A 15,489-nucleotide genomic window follows, 5' to 3' on the forward strand; every position below is an offset into this window, starting at 1 on the left:
AAGATCAAGAATCACATGCTCTACTGACTGAGCCAGCCAGGCACTCTGAATTACCCCATCCTTTCAGTAATTTTGTACTCACTAACCCTCCACTTTGTTCCTTGGCTATACAACGCTACTTTCCATTATTGTATTCAGAATTGAGCCAAATCTCTCTCCCCTCCTATAAACCCCCATTGCAGTAGTCCTTATCCTATAGGGATATATATGCAAACATAGCAACAGTTCTGAATAAAACATGCCTTACCTTCTTTAAAACTGTATCCTCAGTGCCTAGCATAGCGTCTCGTTCTCAGTAGGCATTCAAAACATCTTTTTCAATAAATGAATATATTTAGAATAAGGAATGATATACTCAGAATTTGGGAATCTTTAATGGGTGGAGCTAATTTTATAACACTTCTAAAACATTTCAATATTTTAAAAAACAGAGGGTGAAAGTTTATCAATAAATACTTTAAAAAGTATTAACACATTTAATTTCACAGAATCGGAACCTCAGAGTTAAGAGCTCTTCAAGGGCACCTAGTGGAAGCCCACATTTTAATTAAAAAAAGAAACTGAATTCCCTGTTTATTTTTTTAAAGGTCTTTATTAGAGGGTGAATTATTTTAACATTTACAGAGCATTTGGAAATTTTGAAATTACCTAATTGATCTTTACACTAATTAATCATGTCAAAGCTTTGTAGTTAATGCTAACAGGATTGAGCCTACAAACCAAAGCATTAACACCCACTTAAGGTCATTAAAAGTGGATTACAAAAGACTTCAAATAATATATATACTGTATCGTTTTGTCAAGGCTTGTTTTAATTCCAAAGCACAGCCATAACAAAGTGGATAATCAATTCAAGGTGACATTAGTATCTCCTTATTCAACCTCACCAGTTTTAAAGTATTCAGTATAGATAGGCACTGAACCCATGCCAGGAGGGAAATAATTGATTTAACTGATCTAAAAGTGTGTTTGAGCTTTTTTCAGACAAGCTGTCAACACACACATGAAAGCAAGTTTCTAAAAATGCTGTCAGATCCATAATGTTTATACAGCAAAGCAAACAACCTTTGTTATTCCTATTAATGCATCTGCTCATGGAAGAAATTCCATCCAAAATGTTTTATTTTTCTCAGCTACACTGGAAATTACAATGTTGACCCATATTGAAGCAATTTAGAAATGTACTCAGCCACAAAATGGAAGTGGATTACATTAAGTTTAATATGTTACTAGGGTACCTGCTAAAAATTACACCTCAGAGTTATATAGTACATTTCCTTGAAAGGGTTTCAAGTATTGTCATAGGAATTGCATCTACTTATCTTTTTGAAGAAGGTTGGGCCCAGTAATATTATTTTCTCAACTTTACAAATCAGTAATAATGTCAAGAGGTAAATATGTGTAGGGGAAATAACATACCAAGATCAAACAGTTTGTTGATACCTTGGACTATCGCCTATAGTACTTTATAGTAATCTTAACTTTTTCCTTTGATAGTTTCATTCTAAAATGGGGAGTGGGATTGGGAGTTGAATTTCCTAACGGCTGAAAAGAACGTTGAATATAATCTATTTCAACACTACTAGTTTTGCCAATGAGATATGAAATGATCTGTTGAAGGACACACTGCTCAAGTGGTTAAGCTGGAGCATAACTCAGGATTTTTGTTTCTAAATACTGTGCTTTGTCTACAACACCATAGTACTGCTTATGATCAAGAATAATTATTGAACTAAATCCAACAGGGTTTGGGATATTGAACAGGTAAAATGACCCAATTTTTCAACAAATAAATGACATTAAAAAAAGGGGGGTGGAGGAAAAATCTTTATAGATTAAAAGAAACATAATATCCATATCAACAAAATGCTAAACTGTAGACTTTTAAAATCTCGATTAGAATAAACCAAACATAAAATTACATTCTTAAGGCAATCAAGGGAGATTGAATACAGAGTGGGGATTCTAGGATAGTAAGAAACTACTGTTAATTTTGTAACATGTGATAGTGGTAGTGTGGTGATACTAAAAAGAAGTCCTTATCTGTTAGAGCTATACACTAAAGTATTTATCAGTGAAATATTCTATCTGGTTATTTGCTTTAGAACACCCCAGAAAACAAACAAATGAAAAAGTACAAAGATAGATTGCTAAATGTTAACAGTGTTGATAATCATCAAGGGTGGGGGTTATTTCTACTACTTTACTTTGGTACATGTTTGACATTTTTCATAATAAAAATTAAAAAGTAAGTAATTATTGAACTCATAATACATAAAAGACATCACCAACACAGTTCATTAATCACTAAATACCCAATTTTTCTTATTTTAATCGGGAAAACAATAACAGAAACACCTTAGCATGAATCTATAAGGTCCTACATGTACTGGCTTATGCCTATTTCCAACCTCACTAATGACTACTGCACCAAGATGGAAAATTATGCTTTGTATTTAATATGCATTTTCATAAAACTGCTATTAAGTTTGACTTCTTATTTTATTTTATATATTTTTTTAAATTAAACGTTTTTAAATAATCTCTATGCCCAGTGTGGGGCTCGAACTCATACGCTGTGATCAAGAGTCACATGCTCTTCTGACTTAGCCAGGTTCCCCAACTTCTTTTTAAAACTGTTCTTCCCTGTATTCTTATTCCTTGATTCTTTAGTAACCATGTTGTTTATTTCAATTCAACCCGTATTTATGGAATGATGCACGAGTTTCTGTTAGGCCCAGGAATAGCAGACAGGGTATGTGATTTTTATATCTATGAAATATTCACTTATATATAAGTATATATGAAAAATATATGACATATATAACAGAACTGATAGATGCTATATTAGCTGTATGAAAAAAGTCCTATGGGGACCCTGAAGAGAAACATGTAATCAAAAACTTGATCAATAATGTTAGAGGAAGGACAGAATTATCTTTCTATACTCTATATAAAGAATATTACAAAATATGAGGCAATCAAAGAATGTGCAGCCAAAACTATAGAAAACAAGTATTATAAAGGTTTGTGGGATATTAATTTATAAAAATATGTTATTTTCCTGGATTTAAGGATGTTTGTGTTATTTGTCAGCTTCAAAAAATCTGTAGTTATGTTCTCTATTTTCAAATAAACATTCACTTTCATACCTTATTTTCTATTTGTTTTTCCTTAATCAGCTCCCCCTCATTATATAAACTTCAGGTGCCACACAACCTGAATCCACGTGGGTGCCTATAATTTGGTAGACACTGTTCTGGGAGCTAAGGGTCTGTCAGTGAACAAAACAGAGAGAAATCCCCTCTCTCTTATGAAGCTTACATTTTAATTGGGAGAGACAGACGAAACAAAAACATAATAAACAAGGAAATTCAATAGTACTGTAGAAAGTAAGTGCCATGGAAAACAGTTGCGAAGGGTTAGGAGTATGGAGAGTGCAGGGCAAGGAGTGCGGGTGAGCTGGAACTGCAATGTTAAATAAGGTAGTCGGAGTAGGGAAGTCTCACGGAGAAGGTGACTCCGAGCAGACTTGAAGAAACTGGTTATTGAGAATACCAGTGGAATCTAGTGTAGCATATTAGTTTAGTGGTACTCCATTATTCTCTTATTCAGGTCCTGCCTTAGAGTATTTGAAATAAAATAACCCCAAGGACCCAACACCAGTGGGGAAAGCAGTAACAGCTGGATCAGGGTTAAGAACTGAATGGTCGTCTAGGACACTGCTCATAGAGATTGGTACTAAAGAACATAGGGACACTACAACATCACAGAAAAATAAAAAAGGGGAATATGATATTTACCAAAACATCTCTGGTAGCTGGGGTGAGAACCCCAAGGGGCATGGCACTGAAGGAGATCTGGTCTGATGAACTATCAGGTTTGTACTGCTGAGTAGGGTGAAGCAATAGGGAATCACATCTGAAATGCGTGGGCGACCACTTTGCTGTCACTGGCAGTGACAATGGTGCTTTCCCACCCTTCCCACCCCGTAGCATTCAATCATGCCACCACACAGAAATCAGGAAGACAGCTAAATATGTAAGCTTAAAGTATACGTTGTCAGCCTGCCCTTGAAATAATAACTATGGGAACGAGACTATAATTGTGAATATTTTAAATGTTCTTAGAGCATCATGTTTGTTTGTTTTTCTTTGGCAGCTGTGGTATAGTAGAAAGACAAAAGGACAAGTCAGAACTGGAAATGAGTTCTGAGTCTGCCACTTAGCTGATTAGCCTTGGGCAAACCAGAAAGTGAAAAACTAAATTTTATCATCTATAAAATGGGGGCAGTAATAAGTTTCTTTTGTGGCAATCAAATGAGGTAATTGTGTTTAAATGAACTTTTTAAAAAAATATTTTATTTATTTGAGATTGAGAGAGAGAGAAAGAGAGCGAGAGCGAGCAGGAGCAGGGGTAAGGGCAGAGGGAGAGGGAGAAGCAGACTCCCCACTGAGCGGGGAGCCCGATGCAGGATTCTGTCCCAGGACCCTGAGATCATGACCTAAGCCCAAGGCAGCCGTTTAACCAACAGAGCCACTCAGGTGCCCTAAATGAACTTTTTAATCAACAAAGTATCATATTCTTTTCAGCATAATAATAAAGGTACAAGGTTGTTCACAGTTGCTAGGTAAGGATTACAGTTATGATGTAATAACAAGTTGTAATAATCAGCGAATAGTTAAGACAGCATGTCAAAGGCTTTAAAAATCTCTATAATCTGCCTTCACTCAATTCAATAAAACAATTGAACAGACTTTTCAATGTTTTTTAATGGTATATTAGAACAAGAAACAGACAAACATATTTCAAAAGCAAAAATAGGTATTTTGTTTTCTTACTCACTTGAATGGATACTGAAGGAGTGACCCTTAACCAAATGAAGGTGCAGCATCAAAAATAACAGGCTATTTTCTCCAAATTGCCAGCTAGGTAGAGTGATTCTTAAATGATACTTCTTGTCAGCAAGAAAGATGATCCCAAGAATGAACAAAAATAGCCTCTGTTCAACAGCTGTGATATTTATAATTTATAAACTGATCATCTCTCATCAGATTGTCTTGGTGTCTAAACAAGAATGGATGTCTGTTTGCCATTTGTATATTTATCACTCTTCAGAAAACAAGCTTTTATTATATCTTACTCTTTCTGATCAATGCATTTCTCTCTTCACATATAAACAGTATGATAAGAAGCTTCTTGTTTGAGGAACATGACCTTGGAACTCCAGTGTCATGTACAATGTTAAAAATGTTCAACTAATCCTTAAACATTTATTTCCAATCAGCAAATACCTTTTAAGCACTGAAAGGCAAAACACTGAAGACTAGGATAACATGGAAGGAAGAAAGGGAAGTAGGGTGGGAGCGATAATCAATTCATTACTAAATTCTTGTCAGTCTCTAATACTCTGCCTGGGTGTCATGCTTCTAGTTTCCTCTTACGGTTCTTCCCCCACTTCTATTTTTCTTTAATTCGTGCCCTTCCATTGCCCTTGCTCTTCACCAATCTCTTTGTGCCCTATGTATTTTATTTGCTTTGCTCACTACATTGATTCCCTCTTCACTTCTTTCACTACTTCCCTCTTGTGCAGCCCTACGACAAGGTATTTCTACACTTTATACAAGCATGCGCTAAATTACAATTGAGCAAATTTCGTGACTCTCTCTTTCTTGGAGAACTTTGCGCAAATTAGAACTGAGAGCTCTGGAGGAGGGGGCTCTTGCATCCACAAGACAAGAGAACTGAGAATTATAAAATACGTGGGGGAGAACTGAGAGAGCACAGAACTGTGTCCTCCATGTGCCACGACCTGCATCAGAAATACCTCGCCCGTGACTCAAGAAACTTCCTGCAGCGCTCCGCGGACTGACCTTCGTTCGAGGCCCTTCCCCACCGCCGCCTCCCCCTGACTTCCCCTACACCCACATTTTCGTCTTCACGTCCCTCCCTCCCCACACTTCAGGCCCATTTCTCTTCAAATTCGACTCCCACCTTGCACGCCGAGATCTGGCCCCTCTCCGCTCCCATGTTCGCTCCCCTCGGTTTCTGTCACAGACCCCCCCCTCGAAGTCCCCCCCCCCGCTCGACGCCCCCCACAGGTGAAGGGCCAGTCTCCTCGCAGCCTCCTCCCCGCCCCTCCCCCGCACACCTGGCGGCCCCCTGCCTTCCCCTCCCCCTCCGGCGCCCCGCCTGGCCCACAGCCGCCGCCGCCGTCGCCGCCGCTCGCTCCCGCACGCCCCCACGCCGCCGCCACCCGCGCGCCGCGCCCGCCTCGCGCCCCTCGGCGTTTCGGTCCTCCCCCGCCCGGCCCCCCCCCCCCGCCCACCGCGGGCCCGCTGCACTGTGGGTAGGCGGCGGCCGCACTGAGGAGCCCGCGGCGGCGGCGGCGGCGGCGGCGGCCGCACTCGCACTGAGGAGCCGGCGGCGGAGCTAGGCTGCGCGCGCCGAAGATGGCTGAGAAGCAGAAGCACGACGGGCGGGTGAAGATCGGACACTACGTGTTGGGCGACACGCTGGGCGTCGGCACCTTCGGCAAAGTGAAGAGTTGAGTATGCGCCCGAGGCCAATACGCGGGGCTGTCCGCTCGCAGGAGGCCGGGCCGAGCGGCTGGAGCCGGGCGCCCAGGGCCGCGGGGCGGGCGCGGGCCTGGCGGCAGGTGGAGCGGGCCCAGGAGCCCCGCGACGGGGGCGGGGGGCGGCGGCGGGGACGACGGGAGTCCCGGGGTCTGTCGGGCGCTCGCGGACCTCAGTGCCCGGGTCGGTGAAACCGGAGGTCGGACTGTTGGGCAGGGTGCCTTCCAGCTGAGACGGTGTGGGCAGCACCGGGGAGTAATACCTGGTGCTGGTGATTGAGTTCCCAGCGCGCCAGGTGCCCTGCTGGGTGCTTTACTTGTGATCTCATTTAATCCTTACAGCGACTCGGGGCAGCTGTTGTCCTCACCTTGAAGGTGAGAAAACGCGGACCCCTAGAGGTTTGGGAACGTGCCCAAGGTCACACAGAAATTGGCAGAACCACGATGAAGTGTAAAATGTCTTCCAGTTCTGGCTAGGCCGGGGAGGTCCCTGCCATCTGACTCCTTCGTGCGCCAGGACTCGGGCGGGGTCGGTGGGGTCTACGCTGTGGGGCAGGTTCCGGGGGCCTGGAGGTGGGGGCGTGAACGCAGAAGGCCGCTGCATGGGCTCGGGGCTTAATTAGAGCTGGAGGTCCGAGGGGTGCTTGACCAGTGGAAAGAAGCCTAGGAAGGCTTCTGGGATGGGGGGAGGTTCCTTGGTGTTGGACCTTGGAGCGTGCGGGGCTGAGGAGGCCAGAACTGCTAAGGCGGACTCTGCTGAGGTCTCTTTTCTTGGTGACAGGAATCCCATTTTGGGTGTAGAAAAACAGGCTGTTTTTGAAATAGTTTTAACTTGTTACTAGTTAAGTATTGAACTTTCCTCCTTTTGCGGTTAATAACAGTCACATGGGATTTAATTAATCTGCCCTCTCTCCTGAACTAGAGCCAGCTTATTAATATTTTACGGTTGATTGTTATAAATTCAGAATTGTAAGTCAAACGTTAGCTTTTCTCGTTTTGCTGTAAAAATGTTGGGTAGGCAGTCTGGAGAATGTATCTCAGGCCTCTATTTCCTTGTAAAATACGTATTTTAACCTCAAGTCATGGGTGTTAAATAGGTAGAAGGAACTCATTCATTCCTGTGGCAAAGATCAGCTCCTATTTACTTCCACGTATCTGAAGCTCTTCTCTTCGGAAAACCCTTACTGAGCACCTGCACTGTGCTAGACACTGTTCTCGGCAACGGGGATACAATAAGGAGCATAAACCACATTCAAATCTCTCCTGTGGAGCGTATATTCCAGTAGGGGAACACAAAAAATAATCAGAATATATATGTAAAATACGTAGTATGTTTAGTGCTACTGAGAAAAATGAATCAGGGAAGGGAGAATGAGTTTTGTGAGGTTAACAGTTTTCAATAAGGTGATCCGGCAAGGTCTCACAGGCAAGGTGGTATTTGTGTAAAGACCTGAAAAGTTTATAAAAATCTTTGAAGTCCTATGTGGGCCATAAAGTCCTGGGGTATTTATGAAAGACTTTATAAGTAGAGTGGATAGCTAAGAGAATATATTTAGAATGAATATAGGAAGATCCAGGCATTAGGTTAATGCCTGAAAGGTTACCTGTCATTAAATATCATTACTGAGGACTGCTGTGTTACGATATTATTCAGTTACTCAGGCAAACTGTGCCTTTGCCATCTGGGTATGTACACTCTCAAAATTACATAACTTACCCTACATCCTTTCAAACTGTGTTAAAATGTTTGTCTTTTTTAATTCTTCTGTACTCTGAATGTAGACTAAAACACCCATCAGATCAGTTGGCCCATTGTCAAGGACAACCTAAATCTCTTTTTGTATATATTCTTGTGCTGCTTCCAGCCACTGGCTTCTTAAATATAAACCAATGGAAGGTACGTTGGTTTATGAGAAATCCTTTTACTGGAGGACCCAGTCTAATGGGCATCCAATCAGAGGCGTGTTTTTAACACTACGTTAGAGCCTCTCTCATGTTATGCTGTGATTTCCTATCCAGGATTAGAGTTAGTACCATTGTTCAATAAAAATGATGGAAGTTGCTGCAGTTCAGTTATTTAATTCTTCAGGGGACAAGAAATAAAAGTACATGTATTTTTAAAAGTAAAAATATGCCTTTTTTGTGGTATATTGTACATATCATTCACCCATTCCAAGTGTACAATACAGTGATTTTTTTTTTTGTAACTTTACTGAATGATGCAACCGTCATCATAGGTGCAACCAACATCAATTTAAAAAAAAATTTATCGCCACAGTAAGGTCCTTCATGCTCATTTACAGTTCATCTTTGTTCCCACCACCAACTTCAGGAAACCCTGAATCTGTTTTCTGTGTGTATAAACTTGTTTTCTCTGGATACTTCTGATAAATGGGATCATTCAATATGGAGTCTTTCATATTTCCTTTAACAATGTTTTTAGGTTTATGGATGAGATAGCATGTGTCAATAGTTTATTCCTTTTTATTGCTAATAATATTCCATTGCGTGGATATGCCACCTTCGTCTATACATTCACAAGTTGTTTTTGGTTTGGGACTGTTAAAAATAATGCTGCTACAAGTATTTGCATGCAAGACTTTGGGCACATGTTTTCATGTATCTTGGTTAGGCACTGAGGAGAAGAATTGCTTGGTCCTATCGTAGTTTCATGTTTAGCTTTTTGAGAAACTGCAAACTATTTTCAAAAGTGGTTGTACCATTTTGCAATCCTACCAACAGTGGATGAGGGTTCTCCCTTTCTCCGCATCCTCACCAGCATTTGTTGTAGGCTGTTTTAAAGGCATTCTAATGGTGTGAAATGATGTCCCATTGTGGCTTTAATTTGCATTTCTTTAATGAGTAATGAATGATATTGAACATCTTTAGGTACTTATTAGTCATTCATATATCTTATTGGGTGAGATGTCTGTTCATATCTTTTGCTTATTTCATGAACTGAATTATAAGAATTCTTTGTAAATTCTGGATTTGAGTCCCTTATTAGATAAAGTTTGTAAATATTTTCTCCCAGTCTTTTTCATTTTCTTCATGTGTCTTTTGAAGTCTAAAAGTTATGAATTTTCATGAGGTCCAATTTATTGACCTTTTTTTTCTTTTTATGGACCTTGCTTTTGGTGTTATAGCCCCGAAATCTTTGCTTTAGATTTCAAGGATTTTCTCTCATGTTGTCTTCTAAATATCTTCTAAATTTTATTGTTTTAGCCCTTACATTTAAGTATATGACCCATTTTGAGTTAATTTTTGAGTATGGTATAAGATGAGGTTTTAAGATCAGCTTTTTGAATGAATATCCAATTGTCCCAGCACAGTTGAAATGTATATGTTGAAAACACATGCACTTTTAACTGTTACATAATTTAGACTTTGTAAAGTTAATTTTTACTAAAAAACTTAATAGATGATTTAGTTATATATATATACATATGTATCTTAAGATTTTATTTATTTATTTGTCAGAGAGAGAGACACAAGCCCCGGGGGATGGGGGAAGCAGCAACAGAGGGAGAAAGCATGCTCCCCTCTGAGCAAGGAGCCTAATGTGTGGGACTCTATCCCTGGGATCATGACCTGAGCCGAAGGCAGACACTTAACCAACTGAGCCACCCAGGCATCCCATAGATGATTTAGTGTTTTTTTTTTTTTTAAAGACTTTATTTATTTGACAGAGAGAGACACAGCGAGAGAGGGAACACAAGCAGAGGGAGTGGGAGAGGGAGAAGCAGGCTTCCCACTGAGCAGGGAGGCTGATGTGGGGCTGGATCCCAGGATCCTGGGATCATGACCTGAGCGGAAGGCAGATGCTTAACAACTGAGCCACTCAGGCGCCCCGATGATTTAGTTTTATATGGCTCTAAAAACATGGAGATGGAGGAATGAATAGCATTTTTTGCCTTTTCTCTTAACTGTTAGGCTAGTTGTAGATTTTGAAAAATTTAACTGCCCTTGTTGATGTACCAATTTATAGACTGAAGTTAGGTACAATAAGTGAAAATTCAGAGTGGCATAATTTTCATTTGATTGCACTCATTTCAAGGTATTTTTATTTTTATTTTTAAAGATTTTATTTGACACCCACACACAGAGAACAAACTGGGGATAGTAGCAGAGGGAGTGGGGGAAGCAGGCTCCCCACTGAGCAAAGAGCTGGATGCCAGGGCTTCATCCCAGGACCCCAGGATCATGACCTGAGCCAGAGGCAGATGCTTAACCGACTGAGCCACCCAGGCACCCCTCGTTATTTTTAAAAAAGTATGTAGAAATCCTCTATTTGCTGTTAAATAATGAAAGGCTTATTTTAAATGTTCTAAACTGATTTTCTTCATTCTGTTGTTTTGCTAGATTACCAGTGGAGTGCTATCAAAACAAATTATGGGGGCTGACAGAATTTAAAAGTAAATGTTTTTTCTCTACTTAAATTTTTTCTGCACGTTGATTTAGTTCATACTCTTTTCAGGGTGGGGTAGAGCTGCTGTTTAAGAACTCTTGTAATTAGACTTGTTCAATTCTTACCTAAATAGTAAAGGTGATAGAAATGATAGAAGAATAGATTTGTTGCTTGTGTTATACAAAGACTGGTTCAAGAAAAATATACATAATATACTGCTAATTACTTATTTAAAAAGAAGCCTGCTTTTTCAAGGTGAGTACTGATAGATTTGCTTTATGAAATATTTATTCATCAGAATTGTACACCAAGGGATACTTTGTAATCACACTAGCCTCTTTCTAGCCAGCAGAGTCTCACCAAGGAATTACCTTCTCTGTTTTTCAAATAGTTACTTGGATGACCCACAGAATTGGCTTTCAAGAAATTAAGTATATTACTAATTCCTCACTTATTTTTGAGATAACAGGAAAGATAAACAGATGGACTTTTTATTACATTTTTTTTTTTTAAACAAGGAGTGTTAACCTTCTTTGAAATACCAAGTTCCAAATGATAAATTGAATTTTGGACAACTACCTGGTTAGTTGGTGGACCTGAATGTTGTACCTGTGGCATATTGGGCCCTTGCTCTGATTGTTTTTTGACTTCCATGTAGTGTCACGGTCCTGAATAAAACCTTTAACCTCTCTGGGCCTTTTTTTTTTTTCTCCTAAAGGAGAGCACTGGAACATGTAATGTATCAGGTCCTTTACAACTTTATCATTAAACTGATTTTTTAAAAAGATTTAATTCCCCTAAATGGATATTTTTAAATTGTTCCTTCTAGACTCATGGAAATTTGAGTAACTGAAGATCAGAGCTGAAATGTCCATGTAATGGAGAAAAGAAAGGGGAAACACATTTGTAACACTTTAATGACAAAAGCTACAACTTGACTCAGTTTTTGTATTTTAAATACTATGTGATGCACTTAATTTTATGTATTCCCCAGAGTAACCCTGAGTTTGGTATTATCTCCATTTTACAAATGAAGAAATTGAGAATCTATACCTTAAGTGACTCGCCCAAGGTCACAGTACTAAGTGGCAGAATTGGCAATCATAACCAGGATTTTCTGACTCCAGAATCTGTGCTGTATGCAATGTAAAGTCAAAAGGCATAGGGCATTATCTTGAGTTTCAAATCTATAAGACTGCAATCTTACATGTCTGTAGATATTTAGCAATAATTGAAAAAAATATTTAAATGTCTTTTTTTAGTTCACATTGAGATAGAATAAGTCCCCCCCCCCCCCGGAAAATCCATCATATACACATGTGATTAAAATTTATATTTTCATATTCCTGACTTTTATGCCTCAATTTATTTTCTTATATGGATGAATGTGCTGAATTCTAACAATATTAACCCAAATTTCTTGGAAATACCAGGTAATTCTTTTTTTTTTCTTACTATGAAAGTAACCCTGACTAAAGAATACCAGTAACCTTTAGTAACCAGAGTAAAGAGAATTTACAAAAATGATTTGATGTCCAAGAAGGAACATATGGTGTAGGAAGGCATTAGCCCTGGATTTTAATTCCATTCCACTACGAGTTATATGGCTTTGGGAAAACTATTAAGCTTCTCTGAGCCTCTGTTTCCTCCTTTGTAAAACGGCAATAACAACACTTGGTCTACCTACCTTCTAGAATTTTTATGAGGATTAAATTAGTCGAAGTACATAAAATGGCTTGAAGAATGATAAATTGCCGTACAGATAAGTGGCAGTATCGTGGAGCTGACTAGGTGCATGGCTCTTGTGAGTCAGTTCTGTAACGCGTGGAGTGTTAACTGTTCGCTGTGTTTAGAAATGCCTTCAGTTCTGATAGAGACATTGAGACAGAGCTGTAATAATCTGCCAGTGTACTTTGGATGCATGCATTGAAGAAAGTTCTAAATGACTAACTTATTTTTGTTATGTGAGACTTAATTATTAGCTTTTTATTAAAATCCAGTAGTCCTTCTTGAATAAGTCATGTAATTCCCCCCCACAAATGTGAAAAATGAATAAAATAAGAATGAAAAGGAAATAACAGTGAATGTTCATTTAAGTTACTAGCTGAATTGATTTTACTTTTAAAATTATGCAAGTTCTAAATGAGTGGTAAACAGTAGTTCCAAATAATAAAGTTATATTTCTTCTCACATACTAGAAGGTTAGTGTTGAATCAAAATCAATACTGATTCTCTCAAAAATTAGGTAAATATTCACTTATCTTGTCATCCATGTTACTTCTCCTTAAAGTATTTTGTAGTATTTGTAATGGTGAGACTGCCCCATTTAGTCTTCCAAGATTCCTATGGTTTCCTTGATGACAGGGAAAGCATTTTGTAGAGAAAGGAGTTAATTTTTTAAAGTCAAGCTGGTAATTTAATCTGACTTACAGAAAATCTAATCACAAATCAAAAGTCTCTTAATTCACCCTTTTTTTTTTGCTGACTTAAATATCATTTATGTGATTTTGATATAGGTAACTTGGTCCTTAATTTCTGAATGGATTTTGTTCATTTTGTGTAATCAGTTCACTGACTCTGAAAAGATATTTTCCCATAAGAAACAATGTTATAAATGGGGGATAGGTTCAGGGTAAGTCCACAGGGACATCATGGTATATAGTACAAAGAACACTGGATTTGGAAGACCTGGTGTGGAACTTTTGCTGTGCTGTAAGCCAGCTGTGTGGCCTTAAATCAAAGACTTGATCTATAAAAAAGGAAATAATAACACTTGTTCTCTTACACTGTTGTGAGAAAAATATGAAAAAAATGTAGTTAGTACTCATAAGTATTTAACTCTTATGTAATCTTATGTAATTAGGTCCTGTTATGTACTTTAACTCTCAATTGCTGAATTCTGAGAATAACCTGTGATCTAGTTCTGAGACCAAAATTTATTTAATGAGGGGGGAGGAAGAGTTTACTATCTTCTTCTTCTTCTTCTTTAAGATTTTATTTATTTATTTGGCAGAGAGAGACACAGCGAGAGAGGGAACACAAGCAGGGGCTGCAGCAGAGGGAGAGGGAGAAGCAGGCTTCCCGCGGAGCAGGGAGCCCGATGCAGGGCTCTATCCCAGGACCCTGGGATCATGACCTGAGCCAAAGGCAGACGCTTAAGGACTGAGCCACCCAGGCGCCCCAAGAGTTTACTATCTTCTGTTTTTTGTTTTTCTCAGGTCTCCTTTTATATTTCATTCTGATATGTTCAGAAAACTCAGTCTCTAAATATTGCTTACTGTCACCCTCTCCTAGACACCACTCCCAATGCATATGTGTGAACGTGTAATTTATATTCCAGATCCTGTGGCAGTGATCACAGAGCTCTTGAAAGAAAGAGGCAAAAGTTAGGAGAAGGAAGAGAATATGAACAGCAGCTGGCAGCTTTTATTTATGGGATTTTTGAAGTTGACCATATACCTCAATTACCTTAGTTCTTTGGACTTTGATCCGTTTCCCATGCTGACACAGCACTGCTTTATCTAGGGTTTTTTTGTTTTTTGTTTTTTGTTTTTGTAAAAACATGCCAGAATACTCATTTATCTTGTCATCCATGTTAGTTTTCCTTAAAGCATTTGGTAGTATTTGTAATGGTGACACTGCCCCATTTAGTCTTCGGAGATTCCTGTAGTTTCCTTGATGACAGGGAAAATATTTTGTAGAGAAAGTAGTTAATTTTTTTAAGTCAAGCTGATAATTTAATTTGACCTAGCGGAAGATCTAATCTCAAATCCTCTAAGACATAATGAGTAAGTGGGTGGCACAAGACTCCTAAAATAGTGAATATGTTATAAATAGAGCAAATCTACCTGGTACGTATTAGACACAAATATAAGAGCACCTTGAATCAGGTTGATTTTTATGGATTTTTATTTATCAAATGACTGAAATGCATATATAAAGCAATGTGTTTATTTTGAAATGTAGTGAACCATTTTATTTTTAGTATAGTGTATTAAGGAAAGAATTTCAGGCAGCTCTTATCTCTGCTAATAATAGAAACTTTTTCACCCCTTTAAGGGAACAGTATTCTTGCTTAAGTGCTGCCTTATGTTTAACCATGTTTGCCTTGCCTCTGATAAATTTTACCATATTTCTTTAGACGGTGCCTTTGTTTTTAAAGTGGTAATAATCCTTTTAATTCTGCCCTTAGATTTTTTTATTTTTTTAAAATACTTTATTTATTTGAGAGAGAGAGAATGAGAGAGAGCACAAGAGGGAAGAAGATCAGAGGGAGAAGCAGACTCCCTGCTGAGCAGGGAGCCCGATGTGGGACTCGATCCCGGGACTCGAGGATCATGACCTGAGCCGAAGGCAGTCGCTTAACCAACTGAGCCACCCAGGCGCTCTGCCCTTAGATTTTTTTTAAACAACCTTTTATATGGTTAAAGAGATTATCCTATCTTGCAAGAAACATGTGTCATTCTGCATGCCAATGTGTTGACTTATTAAGATGCTCTTTTCAGAA

General features: G+C 39.0%; 1 protein-coding gene across 4 annotated transcripts in view; it reads left to right on the forward strand.

Annotated features, from left to right (window-relative positions):
• Window positions 1-6,365: 6,365 nt before the first annotated feature.
• The window catches only part of PRKAA2 (protein kinase AMP-activated catalytic subunit alpha 2), a 76,720-nt gene continuing 67,596 nt past the window's right edge, over window positions 6,366-15,489 (forward strand). For 2 of the 4 annotated variants that reach the window (XM_027605119.2, XM_027605111.2), the window contains exon 1: window positions 6,410-6,546. Coding sequence is in view for 1 of the 4 variants with exons in the window: in XM_027605100.2 (XP_027460901.1) it covers window positions 6,453-6,546 (94 nt within the window). In the remaining 3 variants the exon portion in view is untranslated. Of the gene's footprint in view, window positions 6,547-15,489 lie in introns of all 4 variants that reach the window. The other 2 variants (XR_003521989.1, XM_027605100.2) reach the window with 2 other exon arrangements.

This window comes from Zalophus californianus, chromosome 4, assembly GCF_009762305.2.
Source record: "Zalophus californianus isolate mZalCal1 chromosome 4, mZalCal1.pri.v2, whole genome shotgun sequence".
Lineage (NCBI taxonomy): Eukaryota > Metazoa > Chordata > Mammalia > Carnivora > Otariidae > Zalophus > Zalophus californianus.